General features: G+C 42.7%; 1 protein-coding gene across 13 annotated transcripts in view; it reads left to right on the top strand.

Moving 5' to 3' along the window:
- Pcbp3 (poly(rC) binding protein 3) overlaps positions 1-25,857 on the top strand; it is a 210,563-nt gene that overhangs the window by 127,628 nt on the left and 57,078 nt on the right. For 9 of the 13 annotated variants that reach the window (XM_045149700.1, XM_045149699.1, XM_045149703.1 and 6 more), the window contains 2 exons: positions 5,312-5,453; positions 16,336-16,391. In XM_045149700.1, coding sequence (XP_045005635.1) covers positions 16,358-16,391 — 34 coding nt within the window. In that variant the 5' untranslated portion in view covers positions 5,312-5,453; positions 16,336-16,357. Of the gene's footprint in view, positions 1-5,311; positions 5,454-7,080; positions 7,341-7,394; positions 7,445-16,335; positions 16,392-25,240; positions 25,335-25,857 lie in introns of those variants that run through there. The other 4 variants (XM_045149696.1, XM_045149697.1, XM_045149698.1 and 1 more) reach the window with 4 other exon arrangements.

Raw genomic sequence — 25,857 nt, 5'->3', positions numbered from 1 at the left:
GCTGAATCAGTCGTGGAAAGGTGATGGGATCATGAGAGCTGTGACCTAATCAGGGATGAATTCACAAATGGGTTCATAATTTGATGGTGTTATTGGGTTGGCTAGAGGAAAAGGTCATTGGTAGTGTGTCTTTAAAGAACTCCCTGCCTCTGGCTCTTTCCTGTTTGTTATTCATTCTGCTTTGCAGCTACCATGAGTTGAGGAGCTTTGCTCCATCTTGTCCTCTCTGCCTTGAATTTCTGCTTTAGTTCAGGCCTAAAGCAATGAATCCAGTCAACTTCTGGCTAAAAGCTCAAATACTATGAGCCAAAGCAAATGTTCCTTCATTTTTTCTCAGGACCTCAGGAATGGCGTGCTCACGAGCGCACTCTCTCTCTGTCTCTCTGTCTCTCTCTCTCTCTCTCTCTCTCTCTCTCTCTCTATATATATATATATATATATATATGGATGGTGGATTAAGCCTTCTGCTTCCCACATTCCCTATAATGTAAGAGCTCTTCTGAGGGCTGGGATGAGAAGATCTTTGTCAGTGTGTGGCAGTGTTCTTAGCTCCAAATGTGCTGTGGTTTCCAGAGTCCTGGAGTGAGTCTCCCTATGCTGGTTTACCTCCTGGTTCTCCAGCATGGCTCTAGCTGGACTGAGGCTGAGAGGTGATGGGATGGGGTTGCTAGACTTTACACTCAGATTTGGGACACTTCTGGGCTTCTGAAGAGAAGGCTCATGCCCTTGCTCAGCTTCCCCAGGGACCCAGGTCCTCAAGAGAGTGTGAGCTGCTGACCTCATTGACTACCCAGCAGTGACCTTGCCATCCTTGCCCTCACCCTGTGATGCCTCTTCACACTAGTTCATCTTCATTGCTTCCCCCATCGTTTGGCAGTGTGGAAAGTAGCCAGACCACATGAAGTTGTGTGTGCCTTGCTCACCAATAGGCCCTGTGCAGGAAGAGTCAGGTTCCATAAGAAGCCTTGCTGGCTTGGTTTGGCAAATGGAGTATATACTGGTGGCTCTGCTGGCCCACCTGCCCTAGAGGCTCACTTAAACTGTGAAAGCTTGCCTCCCCTGATGATGAGTTTCAGGTGCTTTAAGACTTTTCTCTGGTGCAATCTTGTGGTTTCGCTAGCTTGTACTAGTTGGTGACCACTTTAGGTCTTACCTGCCTGCTTTAAAGTTATCTGCTGCACGGCTCTCATCTATTTGCTCCTATCTCCTATTCTCCTTGCTCCTCTTCTCTATCACTAGCACCAGGGATGTGTGTTCCCCATGGCTATTTAGTCCCATCCCATTGAGTTGCAAATTCCATGTCACAGTGCCTGGCTGTTTGTGGCCCTCCAAACCCCACTGTAGCTAGAAGAGCTGTGATGAAGTTTGAGCTACACTTTCCTGTTGAGGAAGAAAGATGGCCACCCTCTGCCATCTCAGCTTTCCTGAAGTGCTCTTGGACCCACACCTGTGTAGTTACTTGACTCCAGGAGGCCCAAGTACCAAGCCCCTCTGCAGGTTCATAGGTTTATACAGGGAAGAAGTTAGAAATACTGGTTTCTTGTTCTATTTTAAGTGTACAAAAATTGACTAGTAAGTTGAACTGTCTAGTTATGCTTGTTTAGGAGATTAATTTTAGGCACATAAATGGGATAATCTTATATGTAATTAAAAATATTTTTATTTATTGAGAAAGAAAAAGGCAGATAAGAGACAGAGGGCACACTAGAGCTTCCTGTAATTATAAAGTAACTCAGATGCATGCCCTACTTTGTGCATCTGGTTTTACATGTGTACTGGCAAATCATAACTAGGTCACCAGGGTATGCAAGCAAATGCCATCTCTCCAGCCTGAATCATTCATACCTACATACATACACACATCCATATCTACACACACACACACACACACACACACACACAGTGGGGTAAGTCATTGAAAGGCTTCCTCTAAGTGACATAGGAGTGGGAGAACTGTCTAAAGAATATCACAATTTCTCACCATGAATACTTTGTTTACACAAGCTTTAAAAGCTCTTTAGAAGTGAAGCCAGCTTTGGGGAATTCCCTTTTTGTGCTTTGTAGCCACATCATGTCCTGAAGCAATTTGGTTCTAGAATTCTCTTCAGGGTCAAGCCATTGAGTGCATCTGGAAGCATGAGGAGGAACTAATGTGGCCAAATTGAGCTTTAAAAAAATAATAGCTGCCAAGGGCTCATGTGGGCAAGCCCATGGGGGCCCTCACACACTAGCCTTGTGCAGGCCCTGTGGTGCAGCTTGTGGTAGACAGAGGGGCAGATAGGGGTCCATCCAGCAAGTGGAGACACAGAGCCCAGGCCAGATAGGCCCCCCACTTCCACTGACTTGTGAGCCTTGATTAAGGGTACTGACTTTATGTAGTAAGTCATATCTTCATTTGTCAATATGCAGCATTCTTGTTTCTTTTGGTTTTTCAAGGTAGGGTCTCACTCCAGGCTGACCTGGAATTCACTATGTAGTCTCAGGGTGGCCTTGAACTCAGGGCGACCCTCCTACTCTGCCTCCTGCGTGCTGAGATTAAAGGCGTATGCCACCACACCCAGCTAGCAGTTTTCTTTTTTATGTCCCTAGCAATTTTATGCCTTTCTTATGAAATCCACTTGGACCTTAGAGCTCAGAAGAATCACAGTGACCACTTGGGCATGCTGAATTTAGACTCCTTTTCACTGGCTTCTGGCAATGTGTTCAGATGAGAGGTCCAGTTCTGGTCCTCAGTTGAGTGGCTAGATGATGTAGAAGAGTCTGGACTGTAGGAATAAAAGCTATCTGATGTACAAAATGGGTATCATATCAGCATATAACTACAACCTATTTTCATGCATACTTTAAATCATCTTTGAGTTACTTATCATGTCTGACACAATATAAATGCCATTTAAATAGTTGTATAAGACTGTTTAGAGAATGACAAGAAAACGTATGTCTGTGTTCAGAACAGGTACAGTTTTTCTCCTGAGCAATATGACTGGTGAACCTGTAGCCTCTGAGCCCACAGACTTGGCAAGCCTACCATAATGTCTCTAATAGTGCCTTTGTCCCTATTATTCTTCCTTTGACCTTTTTATTTGTTAAGCTTTAAATGATGTTCTTGGCTCCTATCATCCATCTCCTATGCCACAATGAACTCGCTCTATTTTACCTTTTTTGTTGTTGTTGTTTTGTTTTTTTGAGGTAGGGTCTTGCTCTAGTGCAGGCTGACCTGGAATTCACTATGTAGTCTCAGGGCGGCCTCGAACTCATGAGGATCCTCCTACCTCTGCCTCCCGAGTGCTGGGATTAAAGGTGAGTGCCACCACACCTGACTTTACATTACCTCATGATTCATCTACCTCCTATTTGTTTATTGCATTGTCTTCTTCAGCAGAGAAACCCACCAAAAATCACTCTCATACTCCTGTCCCATCCTTGTCATTTTTGTTTGTGTTTGATCAATAAACTTGCTATGTCTTTCTGTGCCAAGTCTTCCACTGTCTCTTGGCTTGAGCTTATGCTGGGGACCTTTCACGAAGTATGTGCAAATACGGCCTTGCTTAGCTGCTTGGATATTTAAAGCTCTTGTTTTGACGGTCTCTCAGCTAACAGAATGAACTGTGGTCACAGTTTCTTTCTGCTGGGAGTTGGGAAGTTATTGTCCCAGGGACTTTTCTCTGCGTCTCACTGCCACCATCCTGGGTTAGTTAGTTCAGGTGTACCGAGCATTTTTGCAACTTGATCTTTCCCTGTGGAAACATTCCTAGGGGGATAATTTTAAATGTTGGCTCTGCTTCCTTTGTACACTTCATAGTTTTCCTTTGCCCCTTGACACAGTCCTCATTCCCAGGCTTACTTTACCCTTCCCATTAATTTATTTTATTAGAGTCTAGCCTCATAGATGTTTACTTGAGAGGGAGAGTGTATGGGTGTGCTAGGGCCTCATGCCACTGCAAGCAAACTCCTAGACACATGTGTCACTTTGTGACTCAAACCAAATCAAGCCCAGGCCAGCAGGCTTTGCAAGCAAACACCTTTAACCACTAGCAATCTCCCCAGCCCTTAGAATCTGTTTTCATTTTACAGCTTTTTGTTTTGGTCTGCTCTGAGGGTCTGTTTGCATTCTTCAGATGCTTAGTTCTTCCCTGGTCGTGTCTTGTCTCTTCTCCTACACCCCCTCATTCTTCTACAGCTGTTCATAGTTGTATTGTACCTGGAATGCTGTGCTGAGTTCTGCTTTGCTCTTGGGACTGATTTTTCCAGCTAGAAAGGCCTGCTTTAGCTTTTTTTTCCTTCCTAGCCTAATGGCCCTCATCTTGAGAGAGTCATTCACCCTAAGGGATTGTTGTGTCTTTTTCCTGTCTACCTTAAAGGCGTGTGGTATCTGCACTAGCAGGATGAGCATCTCTTATGGGGTTGTGCCATAGACGGGAGGGCTCATCAGGTTTATCTCTATCATAATATTTTCATACTAGTCATCAAAATAAAGTTTTAAAAAACTAAATGGGTGAGGGAAGCTGGAGAGTTGGCTCAGTGATTAAAGGCACTTGCTTGCAATGCCTGATGGCCCACGTTCGATTACCTAGTACCCACGTAAAGCCATATGCACAAAGTAATGTCTGTGTTTGGAGTTCACTTGAAGCGGCAAGAGGCCCTGGCTCACTCTCACTATATCTCAATACCTTTCACTCAAATAAGCAATAAAAATATTTTTAAAATATTAAATGGTATTTGTGGAGAGGAGGCTTAAAGCTATATGTCTTCTAGTGTCTCAGATTTGTATTTCTGTAGGACACTTAGTTCTACTCTTTATGCACTTCCTTGGAGTATGACAGTATGAAATGAGTACTTTTGACTGGAAAGCAAGTAAGATTGACACTAAGCTTGAGTTTAGAAAGGAACATAGGCTAAGGTGCAGTAGAGGCATAATGGGAGAACACTAAATGGTACAGAAGGCAGCTCCAAAGGTGAAATTGCAATTGGAGAGTGAATGAGACAACTTCACTGTCTGTGAACATGGAAAATCAGCAGTGTGCTTAATTAGTGTGGAATTTTATAAATATTTTAAAATAGTGCCTATATGTATATCAATATGCTAAATATTGTAAGTAGATCATGTATATAGGTTTTTCAAAAGATTTGGCCATGCAACATCACAAGGGTCAGCTCTGCTCGTGCACATCTCCTGCCCACATAGGTCTTAGACTTGGATGCTTCTGTATAACTTACTCTTTATTAAATGCAAAAAGCATAGCTGTCAAGGTCCAGTCCTAAGGGCAAACCATGGAGGTGGGAGCTCACATGCCTTGTGTTTATGTTTCAGGTAGGTGGGCTCCAGACAAGGCAGCCCTCCACAGACCCCCTCTCCCCCACCATGTTCTGATGATGCTGCTCTGAGCCCCAGCACGTCTCAGCGTTTGATCTATGAACCTGCCCTGAACTGTGGAGCCTGCCTATGGGGGAAGGTGAGTTAACTTAACATCCCTTCTGCTTGCTCGCTTGTTCACCAGAGATGCTGACAGTGAAGCTAGGCTCCCCCTTGAGGAACACACATGTAGCAAGTGCTATGATCCTGTGTTCTACCCTGTTTCATTTCACAAGGGTCCTGAGATCTTGATGTATATACACTTTGAGAAGTAGAGGTTCCTCCTTCCAGCAGCTGTGAGGTGAGCTGACTCAGCCTGCACACCCAAGACAGCTACCTGCATAGGTTTTCACCCCTCTCTTGGAGCTTGCCTGGGGAACCAGGAGCCAGGAAGGAAACACAGCTGTGGGAGATGAAGAACAGAGGCTGTGCAGAAGCATTGAAGAAGAAGGTGCCGTTGTGGTGCCAGATTCCAATCCTGCAGACCTCAGCTTGGACTGTCACCACCCAGTTCAGTGAACGCATGAGTGTGCGTGTGTGTGTGTACCACAGCATATGTGTGGAGAACAGAGGTGTCAGTCTTCTCTTTCCCCCTTATTTGAGATAGTCTGTGAAGGTCATACTATCTAGCCCACAAACTTTGAGATTCTTCAGACTCTTAACCTCCCTTTACCATAAGTACATACATTGGTCAGACCCATGTGCCACTGTGTTTCCAGCTTTACATGGGTGCTGGGGATCTGAATTCCAGTTGTCAGGTTTGCACAGCAAGTACATTTAACCACTAAGCCAGCTCCCCAGTCTCAAGTAAAAGAATTTTGAGAAAATTGGCTGAGAGGCACTAGGCTCTAGTACCCTTCAAAATGACCACCAAAATGAGTGATGTCACTGTCTCAGACATCACAAGTGATCATGCGCTGTCAGCATATAAACTCTGAACATGGAACATGTGTACAAAGCTTGAATGTGTGCCTTCACGTTGAAGCAACCATACTGAAATTAGTGATGAGTGGCTCACATAAAAGTGTTGTAAAAACTTAGTGACATAAGAGGAAGTAAATTTTAGAGTTAAATTATTATGAACTGCATGTCTAAACTAGCTATAGTCGCTGGATTGGTAAGCTCTGGATTCAAGTGAGAGCCCTGCCTCACTAAATAAAATATAGAGCAATTGGGGAAGACAGTGTCAATCTTTAGCCTACACACACATACACACATGCAGATGCAGAAAACGTATCAAAAAACATATTTAAATAATAACCAATGACTTCCTGCTCAAAAATTCTCACAGGGCTGGAGAGATGGATCAGTGATTATGGGTTTGCCTACAAATCCCCAGAACCCAAGTACATGCATTCAGTTACCCAGCACCCACATAAAGCCAGATATCTGCATAAGGTGGCACATGTATCTGGAGTTTGTTTGCAGTGGCTAGAGGCCTTGGTGCACCCATTCTCTTTTCTCTCTAATAAATAAATACATTTTTTAAATACTCACATCTGTAATTTTAAGAAATTCTAGACTTCCAACTTACACAGATTAGGAACTAGAGAATAAAAGTCTTATGGTTCTTTATATGAAAAAAGTGATTTAAAAAATATATTTTTATTGGACTTCTAGGTAAGATGGCGGCATAGTAGCCATACCAAAGCAGCCTAGGGAGGGAAATAAACAGAAAGACAGAAAAATCCACTCTTCTACTGAAAAGTGAAGGTGTATAAGTTATTATCAACCATAGCTGAGAAGCAGGAGAGACCAAGATCTTCCAGAAAGGAGGAAATTGGCCAGAATCCTGCTGAGGCGCCAGCGGCCGAGATCTGCAAGCCCACCTGGCCAGCGGCACAGAGCGTCAGCAGCAGAAGCAAGGTGAGGGCATTTCCACTCACAGCAGCCTCCTCACAGTCAAGAAGCCTGAAAGAGAAGACAGCAGAGACCAGCTGAGCAGCTGCTGAAGGAGAACACAAACGGGCCCAGCTGAGCAGCTCAGGTACAACTCCAGGCACCCTGAAAAGTCTCCTATCCCCCAATCATCAGGGCCATACGTGCAGAGAACATATTCACCCTTGCTGCTCACCACCAAGAGAGATCAAGGTGGGCACTCAGCATTGGTAAGATTGTAAGCCATCCCAAAAGGTGACAGGGCCTACTTACACGAAGCCAGATACATAGGCCTGTACTGGAAGTGCTGATCTCTCTTTCCAAGTCAGAAAAGGTTATGCATTGCATTTGAATGATATATTCTTGGTTGGCTTCACCCATCTCAAATAAGCTGTATTTTGATGTTGACTTTTGTTGCCTTTGATGTTTCCTGATTTTTAGGGCCTTTGTCTTTTTTTTTTTTTTTTCCTTCAGTCACTACTGGGGCCAGGGACTGACTGGACCCAGGCTGACTTAAACTTGTTTCAGACTAGAACTCTGAACCTCCCAATTTACAGAATTAAGAGTGTGGAGCAACACACACCCTTAGGGACTTTGGCTTTACTAGATTATCTGTTTAGTTTAATCCCCATGCTTGTATAAATGCTCTGTGCTGGTTTTGATTGAATGTCTATATTGCTCAGTTGAATTTTAGAATTTGCCAGTAATTTGCTTTACTCAGTCTACTACAGTACTTGAATAGCAGGCAAATGCAGCACATAGGGATATTTTTTGCTGTTTTTCTCTTGAAGTATAACAGCTATACTTGGCACTCCTACCCTGAAGGTATATAGTCAGATTTACACGGCTCAGAACACTGCAGATAATCAGAAAACCCAAGCTTCAAATTAACTCAAGATGTAATAACCTCTACATTATAATACAAGAAACACAAAAAGTCAAGACAATACAATCCCACCAAAAATTACAAATCAAATAGGAGGACATTACAATCCTAAACATATGTGCACCTAACATGGATGCTCCTAATTTCATCAAACAAATGCTATTAGAACTAAGGTCACAGATAACTCCAGACACAGTTGTAGTAGGTGACTTCAATACCCCATTCTCATCAATTGACAAGTCATCCCAGCAAAACATAAACAGATGCATCTGGATTAAATGAGGTCATAAAAGAAATGGACCTAACAGATACCTACAGAACATTTACTCAAATGCTGCAGAATACACATTCTTTTCAGCAGCACATGGAATATTCTCTAAAATAGACCATATATTAGGGCAAAAGCAAAATTTAACAAATACAGGAAAATGAAATAATTCCTTGCACTCTATCTGATCACAATGGGATTAAACTACAAATCAATAATAAGAAAAGCTATAGAGCATACACAAAATCATGGAAACTGAAAAATGTACTACTAAATGATGATTGTGTCAATGAAGAAATCAAGAAGGACATCAAAAAAATCATAGAATCAAATGATAATGAGAACACACATACCAAAACCTTTGGGACACAATGAAGGCAGTCCTAGGAGGGAAATTTATAGCTTTAAGTGGCTATATTAAGAAATTAGTCTACAGATGACTGGGCTTCTGCATGAGAATGAAAATACTTAGTAGCAGAGGCCAGTAAGTTAAAAAGGAGACATAAAGGGTAGAGAAAGGAAGGGAGGAGGATACTTAATAGGTTGATATTGTATATATGTAATTACAATGATTGTAATGGGGAGGTAATATGATGGAGAATGGAATTTCAAATGGAAAGTGTGGGGGTGGGGAGGGAGGGAATTACCATGGGATATATTGTATAATCATGGAAAATGTTAATAAAAATTAAAAAAAAAAAAGAAATTAGAAAGGTCACAAGTAAACAACTTAATACTCACCATAAGGCCTTGGAAAAAGAAGAACAAGGCAAGCCAAAAATCAGTAGATGGGAAGAAATCATAAAGATTGGGGCAGAAATTAATGAAATAGAAACAAACAAACAAAAAAATATCCAAAGAATTTGTTCTTTGAAAAGATAAACAAGATTGATAAACCCTGGTCAAATTTGACCAAAAGAAGGAGAGAAGAGACATAAATTAATAAAATTAGAGATGAAAAAGGCACCATTACAACAGATACCAGAGAAATTGAAATAATCATAGGGACATACTATAAGAACACATGCTCCACTAAGTTTGAAAATCTGAGAGGATTTATATGGCCTACCAAAATTAAATCAAAATTATATTAACCACTTAAATAGACCTATAACAAGTATGGAGATTCAAGCAGTTATAAAAATCTCCCAACTGAAAAAAGTCCAGGCTCTGATGGATTCACTGGTGAATTTTACCAGAACTTCGTGGAATAACTAACACCAGTGCTTCTCAAACTTTTCCATAAAGTAGAAAAGAAAGGAATCCTACCAGAACTCTACAAAGCCAGCACCACCCTGATACCAAAACTAGACAAAAATAGAACAAAAAAAAAAAAAGAAAGAAAAAGAGAATTACAGACCAATCTCCCTCATGAACATAGATGCAAAAATTCTCAACAAAATATTGGCAAACTGAATATAAGAATATATCAGAAAGATCATTTACCCAACCAAGTAGGCTTGAACCCAGCATTGCAGGGATGGTTCAACATACACAAATCGACTAAAGGAAAAAAAAAAATCACATAATCCTGATTAGATGCAATAAAAGCGTTTGATAAAATCCAACATCCCTTCATGATAAAAATCCTACAGAAACTAAAAATAGAAGGAACATATCTCAACATAATAAAGGCTATTTATGACAAACCTACAGCCAACATAATACTAAATGGAGAAAAACTTGAAGCATTGCCATTAAAATTAGGAACAAGACAAGGTGTCCACTGTCCCCACTTTTATTTGATATAGTACTAGAATCTTAGCCATAGCAGTAAGGTAAGAGACACATATAAAAGGGATACAAATTGGAGAGGAAGAGATCAAATTATCATTTTTTGCAGATTATATGATTCTATGCATAAAGGACCCTAAAGGCTCTACTAGCAAACTGTTAGAGCAGATAAACACTTATAGCCATGTATATAAACAAAATAAACACATAAAAATCAGTAGCCATTGTATACGCTAACAACAAACACACAGAAGATGAAATCAGAGAATCATTCGCATTCACAGTTGCAACAAAAAGTAAGTAAAGTACCTTGGAATAAACCTAACCAAGGAACTGAAGGATCTCTACAATGAAAACTTTAAAACACTCAAAACAGAAGTTACAAAAGACACTAGAAAATGGAACGACATCCCTCACTCTTGGATTGGAAGAATCGATGTGAAAATGTCAATCATACTAAAAGCAAGCTATACATTTACTGCAATCCTCATCAAAATTCCAATGGTGGTATTCATGGAAATAGAAAAAATCATCCAGAAATTCATTTGGAAGCACAAGATCCCTCAACTACTTAAAACAATTTTTTTCAGTTTTTTTAATCTTATTTTATTCTCAATTTTTAAAAACATTTTCCATGATTATAAAAAATATCCCATAGTAATACCCTCCCTCCCCCTCCACTTTCCCCTCTGAAATTCCATTCTTCATCATATCCCCTCCCCATCTCAAAAAGTCTCTCTTTTATTTTGATGTCGTGGTCTTTCCCTCCTCTTATGATGGTCTTGTGTAGGTAGTGTCAGGCACTATGAGGTCATGGATATCAAGGCCATCTTAAAAAAAAAAACAAAAAAACTATCCCCCCAGTGATGGTAAAATGAACTTTTCTTATACCAATCATTTTCAGAATTCCCGACCCACATATAGTAGTTATAACCATTCCAAGAGACTGGTGCTTAGAGCAGGGCATATGTGGCAGCTGATATGTATCTTGGGCAGTGGCAGTGATACCAGATGGGCACAAGACACAGGCAGTGCTGGGGGTTAATGGTCTGATGATGTGAAGCCTGTGGTTTAGGAAACTGCCCTGCTCCTTAAGAGGTCGTGGTGAAAGATGCAGAAGTGATGCAGGAAGCTGATGATGCTCAGCAGGGATCAGTAAAGTGGCAGAGGAGGAGCCAGGGTTATAATCCAGACCAAGATGGTACTCCTGCTCATGCGTGCAAAACCACAAGCCAGATATGACCCACATTTTGTATCACCCAGCCAGGATGATGGAAAGGATAGGTGAGTCTGGGATAAGGTTATTCCTGTTGAAAATTGGAGAAAAGAGGAGATAATGTTCATTCATTGTCCTCCACACTGGTGTAGTTGGGCTAGTGTTCAGCATCTCTCTGAAAATCTGCTTATGATCTCCAAGTAAATATTAGATACTAGTCTGTTTGGTTGACATTACTCCTTTTTTTTGTTTTTGTTTTTCAAGGTAGGGTCTCATTCTGGTTCAGCCTGACGTGAATTAACTATGTAATTTCAGGGTGACCTTGAACTCACTATGATCCTCCTACTTCTGTCTCCCGAGTGCTGGGATTAAAGGTGTGCGCCACCACTTCCAGCTACTCTGTCCATTAGCTACTCCATTTTTTTAAAAAAAAAAAAAAATTTTTTTTGTTCATTTTTATTTATTTGAGAGTGACACAGAAAGGGGCAGATGAGAGAGAGAGAGAGAGGCACCAGGGCCTCCAGCCACTGCAAACAAACTCCAGATGCATGCGCCCCTTGTGTATCTGGCTAACGTGGGTCCTGGGGAATTGAGCCTCGAACCAGGGTCCTTAGCTTTCACAGGCAAGCACTTAACTGCTAAGCCATCTCTCCAGCCCAAATTTCTCCATTTTTAAGAGGAGAGAAATAGAGGATTGTAGAGATTAAGTATCAAGAGCTGGGGCATCCTGAAATACGCATCAAAAATTCAGTACTCAAAAAATAATAATGTACCAAAATCAAAATCCTATATGATGAAATTTAATACTAGTAATGGCAAGGGCCCATAACAAACCAGGAGGACCTCCCAAGCTTGAGAGGAGTCACACACGAAGCCCCACTGCAAGTATACCTGGTCAAGAACATGAGAGGTGTCCACTCCACAACTAACACCAATGCCACAGCGACTGCTGACACTTCTTTGGCTTTTACGTGGTTCTAGGGGTCTTCCCCATGCCCAGAGAACACTACAGGAATGAGAGAAGGATTTGGAGGGAACAGATAACACTGGTGTTATTTTCCAAAGGTGTGATCTGTTCTAGAAAAGCCAAGAGAATCAAAGTCTACCAAGACAAATAGAATAACAGATCAGGTTTCAGAACAGAAGATAAGTATTCACAGATGAATAGCCTTTTTGTGTACTTGTAACACCCAAGCAAGATATAACTGAGAAAATATCATGTAATCCACCGTGGCATTTGTAACCCACGAAGCATCCAGAAGGTAACCCAGTCACGAATATACAGAACATGGTGGCTAGTACTTGATGCTCTAATAAAACACTCAGAAAGACAAGAAGGGGGAGGGGTTCATTTTGAATGTGTTAATAATGTAAATACTACTTTGTAAAAACAGTGTGATTACAAGTCAAAATTCCGGGTGAAGATTTAAGAATCTGTTATACCATTAGCGGTCACAGCAGAGTTGATAGGCTACAAAAGGCAAGAGACGAGGCTTTTCAGCATGGGAGGCGGGTTTCACTGTAAGGCCTGACCTCCCCGAGCGTCAGCCATCCTGCAGAGTCAAGATCGCAAAGCAGCGCTGTTGCATCAAATCGCAGCCCTGAAGATGAAAAATAAAAACCATTGAGTTATTTTTATATGGGGGCAGAAAAAGAATTTATAAATAAAACTTCAAAAAGCAAAAATGATAAAGACTTGGTATCATTAAAAGTATACCAGTTAAAGATTTCAAAAGAGGATTCCATGGTAGAGTTGATAAAAATTGAAGAAAAGGAATGTAGATGGAGCCTAAAACAAACATAGCATCAAGATCTGGAGTATACGTGGACCTTTAGATTAGCCTCCATTCTGTGTAGGTCAGGATACAGCCCACACTTGCCCACATCCTAACTGCTGGCCTGAGACTGTCCATGTGCATGGCAAGATGAGGTTGAAGACAGCTTTACATTTATTGATCGTAGCTAGGGAGATGGTCCTGTGTTCACACTTAACTTCATAGGTCCTTCAATGTGGAAAGAGGGCAGAAGGCCAAAGTCAGACTCAGACGTGCTGATCTGCTGTTTTGAAAGTGGAGGAAGAGCCAGGAGACAAGGACTGCTTGTCCTTGTGGCCCTCAGAAGGAGCACAGTCCTACAGACCTAGCCCAGGGAGAACTGTCTTAGACTTCTGACCACCCAACTGAAGGGTACTCAATTTGTGTTCATTTATAACACATAGAAAAATGGCATTCCCTGTAGCTTTTGTGGAAAAATTGGCAAAGGATAGTGTATGGAGGAGAAAATGCAAAGACTAGGAAAAGATATGTAAGCTTACTCCTAGTCATTCAGTGGAAAGACACAGTGTTTCACTACTTTGTGCTCAGTAGACTGTCAGGAATGAGACTCGTGTTACCCAGTGTTGGTAGAGCACATAGACAAGGCCGGCCCATGTGTTACCTGCCAGAGAGAGCCCAGGATGGCTCACAGTTTTGGAGGCTGCATGTGGTCCCCATCTGTCCTGCAGTTCCATAGACACACATGTACCACACACCTTGTTGGCTGTGTGAAAATGGGCATGAGAGGGATGTCAGTGTCCTTTTCTGGAATACAGAAGATATAAAATGTGATGGAAGCATGCTACAGAACAGCTGCCTGTAACAACAGGAACATCGAGAGGAAAGCATGTATGGATCTTATAACCACATGATGAGGTAAATGTCCAAGAAAGACTAGTGATTTTAAAACACTTTATTGGTAAAAACGTGCATGGAAAGTGTTACACTTCCCTTCTCATTGCTGGTACAAAACACCTGACCAAAAGCAGCTTATGGAGGAAAGGGTTTATTTCAGATTTATAGTTTCAAGAAGATATTTGTTTCATCATGGCAGAAATGCACAGCAGAACCAAGGCTGGGCATCACATCTTGCTACAGCAGCTGGGAAGTAGCAGCAAGACTGAACTAACTCTGGCAAGGGGGAGCTGGCTACAACACCCCAAAACCCACTCCAACACACCTCCCCAGCAAGCCTTCATCTCCTGAATTGCCACCAACTGGGCATGGAGTTTGAGGCTTGATCACAAACATGAGTGTATGGAAGACACTTTACATTCAAACTACCTCAGAAAGCCAAGTGCTCCAGAGGAGGTGGCTAACACCTTTAAACTCAGGTCTCAGAAGACCTTAAGGTAGGAAGATCACTATGAGTTTGAGGCCAGCCTGTGCTACAGAGTGAGTTCCATGTTAGCCTAGGGTAGAATAAGACCCTGTTGAAACTGGAATCTTGGAGTTCCTTGCCAACACACCAATATGCCCATGCACCAACAAATTTAGGGTACTCCAGATTCTTGTCTTATGAATTTAAAGAATTAAAATCCATAAACTAGAAGGTAAGATTTAGAGAGACTTTATTAGGTCAATAGAAAGAAGTGCAGAGCATTCCTGCCAAGTGGAGGGCAGGAGGGGAGGTAGAAAACCCATGTGGAAGTGAGACAGGGGTCTCTCTCTTGCTTACCAGAACCTGGAAGTTTGGGAGCCAGCCAAGAGAGAGCTTGTCTCTTGGTAGTGGGTTTTACCTTAAGGCTCAGAAGAGCCAGAGTAAGGCTGTTCTGGGCTAGGGGCTGGCTCAGAAAGAGGCCTGTCATGATGCCAAGTTCTGGGGGTTGAACTTAACCAAGCACAATGTCAGGATTAGATTTAAATTCTAGGAAAGGGGAACTTCCGTCCAGGAGGGGCTCAGCTTGTTTATGGAAAAACAGGTCTAGGGAACTCTTAGTCAAGAGATGAGGAGAGGAGAGATCCTTCTCTGGTGTGTAATAAAGTGGAGATCGTAACGGCAAACTTAAGGACATTTCTGTCTTTACCCTAACTGTGGCCCTACAATGACTGCTGCTCTCACAATTCATTACACATAACCCTATGGTGAATACCAGCAGTCCCACTGAAGAGGGCCCTCAGTGGAATGGGGACAAGGAGGAGGGACATGATGGTACCAACACATAATATGCCCATACAAAGTTTTTAATTAATAAAGTGTTTAAAAAGGTCACACATTAAATACTGTTGAAGGGCTCTTGATACATAGGTCAAGTGGAATAATGAGTTTCTGAAGGAATCAAAAGGCATGGAGAGCAAAGCATGAATACAGCCTCATCAGAAACACAGGCACTATAAACAAGTGTGAGTAACTCAGCATGTCAGCTTTCTGTGGAAGACGTTAAGAAGTGCAAAGATTTGAAAATAGTAGACATGAGCTGGTGGGGAAGGGCAGGCAAAGGAACACAAAGCTTTTTGAAATTAAAACATTGAAAACTGAGCTCAAGCTGTGGGGTGGCACATGCCTTTGAATCCTAGACCTTGGGAGGCTGAGAATGATCACTGTGTTCATGGTTTGCCTGGGCTAGAATGAGACCTTGGGGAGGGGGCCAGAAAGAAGAAAGAGAATAGAGGTCAAGTTACCTACTTTTACAGCTTGGTAAACTGGGACCCAGAGAGGCCTTTGCATTCAAGACTAACCTGTGGACTTGAAGAACACAGAGTGATTCCTGCCCTTTCCTACTCAGGTAGAGGCTGCTACCAGTCCCTTGATAACCTTTATTTTTGCTTATGGCCATATATGCATAACTCAGAATTCATCTTAACTATTTTTAAAAAATACAGTACAGTAAACTTAAGTACATTCACACTGTGTAGCCATCACCACCTCATACAAGTTTTTTTCTCCTTAGAAAACTGAAACTCTGTCCTCATTAAACAACTGCCCAAATCCAGCCACTGGCAGCACTGTTCTTCATGTCTCTGTGAACCTGATCACTCCAGGTGCCTCATATAAGTAGGATTACATAGTAATTTTCATAGTGACTGGCTTATCTCACTTAACCTATGTCTTCAAGGTTTATCTGTATTGTAGCACGTGTCAGGAGTTTCTTACCCTTTTTTTTTTTTTTTTTTTTTTTTTTACAGCTAACTACTACCCTGCTGCATATATAGAGGCTCATTGTGTTATTTTTCATCTGTCCACAGGCACTAGGGTTGCTCCTACCTCATGGCTATTGTGAATAAAACTGTTCTGAACATAGGTATGAAAAAGCATCAAGACTGAGCTTTGAATTTTTCAGGTGTATATGTGTAAGTGGAATTGCTGAATCATATGGTAATATTTTAGTATTTTTTATTTTATTTTTAGAGAGAGAGAGAGAGAGAGGGAAAGAATTGACATGTAGAGCCTTAGCCACTGCTATCGAACTCCAGAGATTTGCACCGCTGAGAGGGCAGGTGCAACCTTGTGCTGGCCTCACCTTTGTGCACCTGGCTTATGTGGGATCTGGAGAGTTGAACATGGGTCCTTAGACTTTGCAGGCAAGCCCCTTAACTTATAAGCCATCTTTCCAGCCCTTTTTTAGTATTTTAAAGAATCACTTCATGGTTTTGTATTCCTAAAATCAATGTGAAAAGATTCCAGTTTTTATTATCCTTAAAAACACTTTTTGGGGGGGGGGGGTATGGTAGCCATCTTAATGGATATAAAACATGTCATTGTGGTTTTGATTTCTATTTTCCTAGTGATGATGACTACTTACCATAACTATTATGTAGGATTTGGGGGCTCAACAGAATCCCCTAGAATTTATGAACCCCAAGTTTTGGTTCTACCCTACCTTTAATAAAGAATTAATAAAGATGGACTTAAGAAGGATAAGTTCCGAATTATTATGTTTATTTAGGCGGAAATCACAAAATTGTGGGGTTTATTTAAGGGAGATTGGGCTGTAAGAGAAAGAGAAAGAAAAGAAAGACTAGAATAAAGCTGAAAGCATGTGGAAGATAGGATTTAGGAGCTTGTGTAAAGAGAATTAGAAGGAATACACATGACATTTGCCATGTGCTTTTCTACAGAGGGAAGTTAAGAGGGCAAACTCAACAGGGTGAGATTCAAGGGATAACAGGAGGACAAGTGTCAAAGCAAAGATTTAAGGAATTCAGTGGAGGCATGGAGAGATGGTTTAGCAGTTAAGTTGCTTGCCTGCAAAGCCCAAGGACCCTGGTTCGATTCTCCAGGTCCCACATAAGCCAATGTACAAGGTGGCACATGCATCTGGAGTTCGTTTGCAGTGGTTAGAGGCCCTGGCTTGCCCATTCTCACCCACTTTCTCTCCCTCTCTCTGTCACTAATAAATAAATAAAAATAAATCTTTAAAAAAAAAAGATATTCAGAGGAGTAATGAAAAGAGTTACACTCATGGTAAACCCTGAGTTTAAGGAAACTACATAGGTAGCAGGAAAGCTTGGAGTTAATGAGAGCACCTACATGGTCGATCTGGGGAGTAAGGGACATACCTGTGGTTGATTCACAGACCAGAGAAAAATCATGCATGTAATCAAAGTGAGAAGTTACCCTGAACTTTATAGAGGCAAGCAGAAAAGTTTTCCAGAGCAAGAGACAGTGTTATGCTGCCCTCCCCACACCCAGCCAGACTCAAGGGTGTCCCTGTGACCTGAGTGAAGAGACAAGCAGAGCTGAGATGAGCCAGAAAGCAGATTGGAGCTGCGCAGAGCAGGACAGAGCTAATGACAGGAAGAAGACGCAGTTGGTTTATATATTTGGAGAGCAGACCCCAGTGCCAGCCCACCTTGGCCACCTATTTAGGTAGTGTGCTAGACTGGACAGCAGGGGGCGTTTTAGATTCATCTTTTGGTTTTTCAAGATAGGGTCTCACTCTAGCCCAGGCTGACCTAGAAGTCATTATGTCATCTCAGGATAGCCTCAAATTCATGATGATCCTCCTACCTCTGCCTCCCAAGTGCTGGGATTAAAGGTGTGCACCACCACACCCAGCTCTATAGATCAGTCTTGATCAGACATGCATTCCATTTTTGCCAAGAGTTCCATTCTTGTGTCAGGGCAAGGTAGTGTGTGGAGTAGTATCTCCTGGGTCTCTCTGGGCCTCAATTTATAACTAAGACTGCTTAAAAGAAGCTAGCTTTCTCATATTTTCCTTCAACTGGTAGTGCAACACCTGAGACTGGAAACTTTTATTTTTTTAAAAAAAAGTGCTTATTTAGCACACAATTCTGGAAATTCAAGGCCATGACACTGGTATCTGCTCAGTCTGGTAAGGCCTCTGATGGTGAGGACATTACAGTGGTGGGAACTTGTGAGAGGGAGAGATTACATAGTGAGACAGAAAGCCAGAGATGGAGAGACTAAAGACTAACTAGAGCCCCCTCCCCCCCCAAAAAAAACCATGTTAATCCCTCCTAAGGGCATGCTACCATTGACCTGAGAACCTCCCCATAAGCTCCACCTTTGAAAGGTCTGTCACCTCTTACCATTGCTGCACTGAAGACCAGTCTCCCAGCATGTCTACCCTACCACATCCAAACCACAGCTGATATGGATCACCTTTTCATGTGCGTGCTGACCATTTGTATGTTGTCTTTGGAGAAACACCTATTCATTTAATTCGTTTAATTGTTACCGTTGTATTCTAGCCATGCTCTATAATTTTTATCAGCCTCTTATTGGATATATGATTTGCAAATACTTTCTCCCATCATAATGTTTCCTTTGAATTCTATTAATTGTGTCTGTTCGTGCACCAAAATTTCAAACTTTGATGTAGTTTGATTTTTCATTTTTGCTATTATAGCTAAGAAATTATTACCAAATCCAATGTCCTTAAGCTTTTGTCCTATTTTTCCAAGAATTTTATCATCTCAGTTATTATATTTAGGTCATTGATTTAATTTTTATATGTCAAATGGGTAAGGATCTAACTCCATTTTCTTTTGGCATGTGGGCCCCAAAAATCATTTGCTGAAAAGACTGTCTTTTCCCATAGAATGTATTTGACACACCCTTCTCAAAATCATTTGACCATATATGAGGAGGTAAGAAGCTTCTAGGTTTTTATTTCACTCCATTCATCTGTGCCACACTGTGACTTTGGCTTTATGTGACTCCAGGGTTGTTGTTTTGTTTTGTTTTTTTCCTTGTCTTTTAAAAAGTTTTCTGCTTCTTTCTCACCCCCCGCCCTTTTTGGATATTTGAGGACCCTAGAGACACTGCATATGGATTTTAGGAATGCAAGAAATGTCACTGGGACTTTGACGGTGTTGACAAAAAATATACAGTTCTCACCTCAAAGGGGATGAAAGATAGTTTATTCTGCAGCCAAATACAAGTAACCATGGCCCAGGAACACAGATTTAGGTTATCCTAAATTCCATGTTCCAACTTGTTAACAATTTCATGAAGGTTTTATAGTTACAGAACAAAAGAAAGTTATAAATCAAGCCACTTTTCAAATACATTGGCTGACCATCAGGTAGGCAGGAAATCTCCACCGTAGGCTTCAGATGCTGTCTGATGACATTCTTAGCCCTTGGGTTGGTAGAAGCTAGTGGTCTGTCAGTACATTCCAAAAAGGTTGCACCTGGCCACCAGGCAGTCAACATGGATGTAGTTAGGTTAGACACAAAGGTGGTTGATAATGGCTATTGAGGGGCTGAAGGCAGCCCAAGGTAATCTGGCTCTGATTTGCAACATTCCATCTCTCTGCTATCACATTTTTATTAGTCCTTTCAGCCTCGCTGGAAGTAGGTGCAGCAGATGCAGAGCTTTTCTGGGAACTTTAATTCACAACAGGGATTGTATGAAATGTGCAGATTGGTTTGGTAGTATTAATGTCTTAACAGTATTGTTTTCCAATTCATGAATATAGATGTCTTCATATGTGTGTGTCCCTTAAGTTCCTTTCAGCAACTTTTTTGGTTATCAGTATACAAGTCATTCATCTCCTTGTTTACCTTTATATTTCTCAGTACTTTCTGCTTTTTGATGCAGTGGTTATATTTATCTAATTTCTGTTTGGGTTGTTCACTGTGAGGTACAGTCAGCTCCGAAGAGGTAGATAATGGAAAGGACAGGTGTTTTTTGCCTGGGCATGGTGTTGGAAAGAACTCTGTGTCCCTCTTTGCAACCATAAGCGAACACTGTGGAAAGCAGATGACAGCAGAAAGGATAGAGGTGATGACCAGAGTCCATGCAGCAGGAAAGGGTCTCGATGCTCAAGACAGTGGGGATCAGTGTGTGCCCAGGCCCTGTACAATCCCATGTGAGTAATACTCGAGCCATGGGGCAATTAATTGGAGGTGCAGTGCTTACAGACTGTGCTTCCCATGGTGGTCTTCCACTTATTCCATACCCAAGTTACGGATACTGCTCTTTATCTTTGACCTAAATTCTACTTTGGAGCCTTACTAGTACTCAGGAAACCTCGTGGAGTGGACTTCATTGAGCCAGGCAGAACAGGCTAGTAGAGCTGGCCAGCAAGTCCTAGGTCACGGCAGGATTTATGAAGTCACACTAGGTGGAGCCTTGGGTATGGTTGTATTTCAGGATAGGGCCAATGTGTATCACCTCATATGACTTGTTTTGAGAAGCCTTTTTTTATTCATTCCAGATATGGAGCAGCAACAAAACATACCAGTGAGTCCACCCAAGTCCAACCTGGTGAACCAATGACTTTATTAGCGTTACTTACAGGAGCTTGGAAAACTTGTAGACAGCTATACAACTGAAGGCTCTCCTTCCCCCAATACCTACCCACCCCAGCCATTGTTAAGCACTTACCTATCCTAAGGAAGGAAGGAGCCTATGAGTCTTACAGACCTTGTAAACTCTCTCCTCTTGGAGGGAGGGGATATTAAAAGGCCTTATTTTTGGATCTTATAAGAGTCTCATGTGGGTAGTCATAGCCACTCAGATTTCTAAGATGACAAGAGACATGTCACACCTGTTGAATATAGTTCCACATACCCCTCTGCTGGGTTGGCTAGCCTTCCCACTGTTGCTTTCCTAATTTCCAAGATAAAGTGGATATTTGGCTCCCTTCTACCCAGAGGATGATCTTAACAGACAGCATCTCGCCCACTGGAGAAACTCCAAGGTGGTGTCCTGATGCAGCTGACAAGCTCCAGTGTACCTGGATGGAGGCTGGGGTTCTGCCCTAGAGGCCTGGAATCTAACTGCTGACCCATAGTGGCAAGACACTTGTGTAAGGAGGCAAGGGATGTGGCCCCTTCCCTTAATACAAGGGCATTTAGAAAGGAGCTGGCTCCTTCAAGCCATAGGCTGTGTGCTGGACAGAACCATGGATGCCTGCTGGCCCAAGGATGGCCATCCCGGGAACCTCATGACACGTGGCACACAAATTAGGCACAGCAGGAATTGCTGGCATGGACGCTGGAAAATATTTCCATGGTGGGTTGAGTCTGACTCCTAACTTGGAGACAGGAACCAGAACTAGGATTTTCCACTCCTGGTCAGAGAGCCAGCTTTTCTCATGGTCACTGCATCTAACCCCAGTTGTCTGTCAGGTGTCCTATGTGTCCTGGTTTCAGGGAACAACATATGAAGCAATTCCTAAATCTTTTTTTTTAAATTTAATTTATTAGTTTTCTTTTCAGCAAATACAGGCAGTTTAGTACCATTGTTTATGCTCATCTATGATCTTCCCCCTCCCATTGGACCCTCCTTGTTGATGTAAATGGGTCGTGCAATATCAAGCTACCATCAATCATGGGGTACAAGAGGGCCTACACCTATCAAACTTTCTATCAAAAAATTCCTAAATCTTAAATTTAAACACATTTCTGATTTCACAGCAACACCGTTAGGGTTCTTAACTTCCCCTGTCAAAAGCTGTTAGAATTATGCAGCTCCACTTAGTATTTCACACCAAGTTATTGTTACTTACATGTGTTAAACATGCATTCTATGGTTACTACTCAAATGGCTTTATAACCTCATCTTCTGAAATGGCTCAGAAGTAAATTACAGCTGCACAGAGGAGTCGCTGGCTGCCACTGGCAGGAGCAGCACTTACATTAAAGCAAAGAAAACCAACAACACAGACAGTCCAAACTCCAGTCCCCAGAGGAGCGTGTCACAGCCACACAGGAGCCAGTGTGAGCAGCTTCCAGTGCCCAGACAAAGCAGAGGAGGGTTGGCTGGTGACTGTAGGCTACAGAACCTTCTGGTATGGCTCAGTGGGGGATGGTGAAGTTCTCTGAGAAGAACCATCAGTGATTTGTGCAGCCACCTCACCAGGGCCCAGCTCCCTCCATTGAGAGCGGACAGGGATACACTCATGCAAAGAACAAACTGGGAAGGGGAAGATACCAGGGGTGGTGCACAGCCATGGCACAACCCTTGGGGGTCATGTTATGTTGACACAGACCCCTGCATTGGGTTCCTCCTTCACTGTCTCTGCTCTCCAGGACGGTTCCTACGATTGCCACTTACGCTCACTGTGGGTTTCAGCCCTCCCACCCTACAGATGACTTCCACTTGGTCTCCTTCCCTCAGGGTTAGGCCAGCGCCAGCTGCTTCTTTCTCCCCCACCTGTCTGTCTCAGCTCTGCCACAGCTCTTCCTGTACATTACGGTGTCTCCCCTGGCTCCTACATGCCATGCCCTTTCTCCCCCTGGTGTCCCACTCTGCTGCTGCTGCTTCGGCCCAGGTACACCTGGCTATTTATACGCTTGCTTCTCTCATACATGCTTTCCCCCCTCAAGGACCTGGCTTCACCACACACAATGGGCAGGACTGACACCTCCCTGGAACACAGATATACTTGTAGCTACTATTCATTATGTTTTTTTAAGAAAATGTTTTGGGTTTTTTTTTGCCGGCCATGATGGTGCACGCCTTTAATCCCAGCACTGGGAAGCAGAGGAAAGAGGACCACTGTGAGTTCAAGGCCACCCCTGAGACTCCATAGTGAATTCCAGGTCACTTGGGCCAGAGTGAGACCCTACCTGAGCTTTGTGTCCATGAGTCTGAGTGACACCATACCACTGTGGTCTCCATTCATGACAGGAGCATCTCAGCCTCTGCCAAGTGGCTCCACTGGTGGATGCACAGCGAGGCCAGATGCAGGGAGACTGTCATGATGTCTCTGCTGCTGCCTTCACCCTCCTGTTTATAAATACTAGACCTACTGCTTCCAAACAAGCTCTGAAGACAAAGTCCAGTAGAGAGGAGAGGGCTGCTGCCTGGCAGCTTACCCTGGATACAAGCAGCCTTCAAACTTGTTCTTTGTCTTCTTCTTATTTTGAGAGGGGGGTCTCACTGTGTAGTCCTGCTGTGCTGCACTTTGTGAATCTCCTCCTCTTCTGCTTCAGCCTTTTGAGTGCTGGGATTGCTGGCATGCATGCCTGTTCGGTCGTGTGCATCTTTTGACTAGAAATTGTATTGCTATGAATATAGGTTTCAGGGATAACACAGGGAAGAAAGAAAACCATTTCTGGGACTGGGTAAATTATAACCAGCTTAAATCTATTGCTTATGGTCCTAGAGGCTGGAAGTCCAAGATCAAAGTGCCAGAAGGTCTATCCATGTGGAACCCATCAAAAACTACATCTTCTACAGAGACATTGTTGGCAAAAAGGGCCAAAGCCTGACCTCTTTATAAGGCATTGATTGGGTCATGAGATAAGCACCCTCACAGCCTGATTACTTCCTAAAGGCCACATCTCTCAGTATTATCACAGTGGAATTGAGTTTCAACAAATATATTTGAGAAGAAAACACATACTCAAAGCTTAAGCAAATTATTACAGCATTGTTTGGCATACCAACATTCAGTTACTGAAGACTCATTTATAGTCTTGTGCATAAAAATGCATAGAGTACCTAAAATTGTATGCATAGGTGAAATACTAAGAATGTGATCACTATTACCTAACCTGAAATGCATTAACACAGAGAAATATTTACTTTGAAATGCTAAGTGTGAAAAACAAGACACATACGGGCAGTTTGGTTCAATTTTTTGTTTAAAAAACACAGTGATGGCAACTAGACTTGCCAACATCACAGAACCCAGGTTGATGGCCTTTCTGGGGAATAATTTTTAATTAAAGGTTGTTTTCTATAATGGATGCCCAATGCTTCTATTATTTGGTCAGTGAGGCCACAGGACTCCTCTCTGTCCACTTTGGTAGGCATGATAAAGCCAGTACCTCCTATGGCTGCAGTCACCAGGTCCTGCCAACCACACAGTATGCCTTCTCCCCTTATAGCTCTTCCTGGACTTTCCCTTCTCACACACTTTCAGATATATTGGTCATTATCTCCTCTGACAGCTGTGTAAGGTGCTGGGATGAAGGTAACATATTACTGCCAGGTAGAGTAGGAAGGCTGCTCTCTCTTACCTGGTGACAGAAGTGCCCAGTTTGATGACCAGTGTGCATTCTCCCCTCTTATATCCCAAGTTTCTGAGCCCGGGGGTCCTGGATTGGTTCATACATCTTTGTGACTTACCCCACATATCAAAACTGTTCTGGAATATTCAGTGTGCTTGTCTATTTGTGAGCTTTCACAGGGACTTGCTCCTTAGAACTGATTACAATAAATTAAGCATGGTGATAGAATTTGCAGTCCATGCCATCCCAGGTACTTTGTCCTACTGAGGAATGGCCTGCACATGTGGTCCCATGAGAATCCTTAAGCATGTCTCCAGCCAACCCAGGACGGTCCCACAGTCAATGGCTAGGGACCTGCCCCTGCTGAAGCTATGTGTAGACAGTCAGCGGCAGCGAGGACAGCCCAAGGATGATGAGCTGAGTCTGGATTAATACTGGCCGAAGCTGCCCCCACACCCCCTCCCCACCCCATTGCAGGCTGAGCTGCTGTGCATATGTCCTAGAGGCATGCTGGATTGTTCAGTCCTGTTGGGGGCAGGAACCATTGAAATGACAGCCACGAGTGCTGGGTGCCCCTCCAAGGGCACAAGGGGAGCTGGGCAAAAAGTAGGTCACATGTGCCTGGGCAGTGTCACGCGGTTCCCACCCTAGGCCAATGGGATAGGTGGCCTCCTTCAGTCGAGAACAAAACATCACTCTAATTTTTCTCCGTTAGCATTTCATCATCTTTAAGCTGGGAGAGTGGCCATCTGTCTGATACCCACATCCAACTCGATCCTCCCAACCCCACAGGGCTGCTTTGTTTTGAGGTAAGGGGATTCTTTGGGCCTGGGTAAGTGGTCAGTGGCATAGGACAGGTGGCCAAGGCTGCCTGCAAAGAAAGCAACCCTTGAGTCCCAGGCGTTGTGGTGGGACATGCAGTGATCACGCGTGTGGTGTGTTGGGAGAAGGTATTGAAGGAACTGCTGTAATGGTGCATAGATTTCTGACTGGCAATGGGGAGAGAGGTGTTGGGTTGTGTGTATGAGCAATTTCAGACATTAGAAAGTGGTGTCATGTTAAGTTCTCTGCTTTAATAATGCGGTTCTTTTGGAGGGTCTGGTGTCATCCTAATACTCTTTATTTTTTAAGTTACATTATTAGAAAAACAAACACGTTATCAGGATGTTTGTCAGCCATATCCGATATGGAAAGGACTATAATCCCCACCCTTGATCATGTGGGTCATCCTTAGGAACTACAGCTAGTACTGTCCAGCTTAATAAGCTCCTTCAGTCCTGTCTTTGTTGTAGACATGGACTTTTGAAATGGGATGGAGAGCTGTTTGCTTCT

The sequence above is a fragment of the Jaculus jaculus genome, chromosome 5 (genome assembly GCF_020740685.1).
Source record: "Jaculus jaculus isolate mJacJac1 chromosome 5, mJacJac1.mat.Y.cur, whole genome shotgun sequence".
Classification (NCBI taxonomy): Eukaryota; Metazoa; Chordata; class Mammalia; order Rodentia; family Dipodidae; genus Jaculus; species Jaculus jaculus.
Note: the sequence above shows the minus strand (reverse complement) of the source record. Positions and strands in the feature narration are given on the sequence as shown.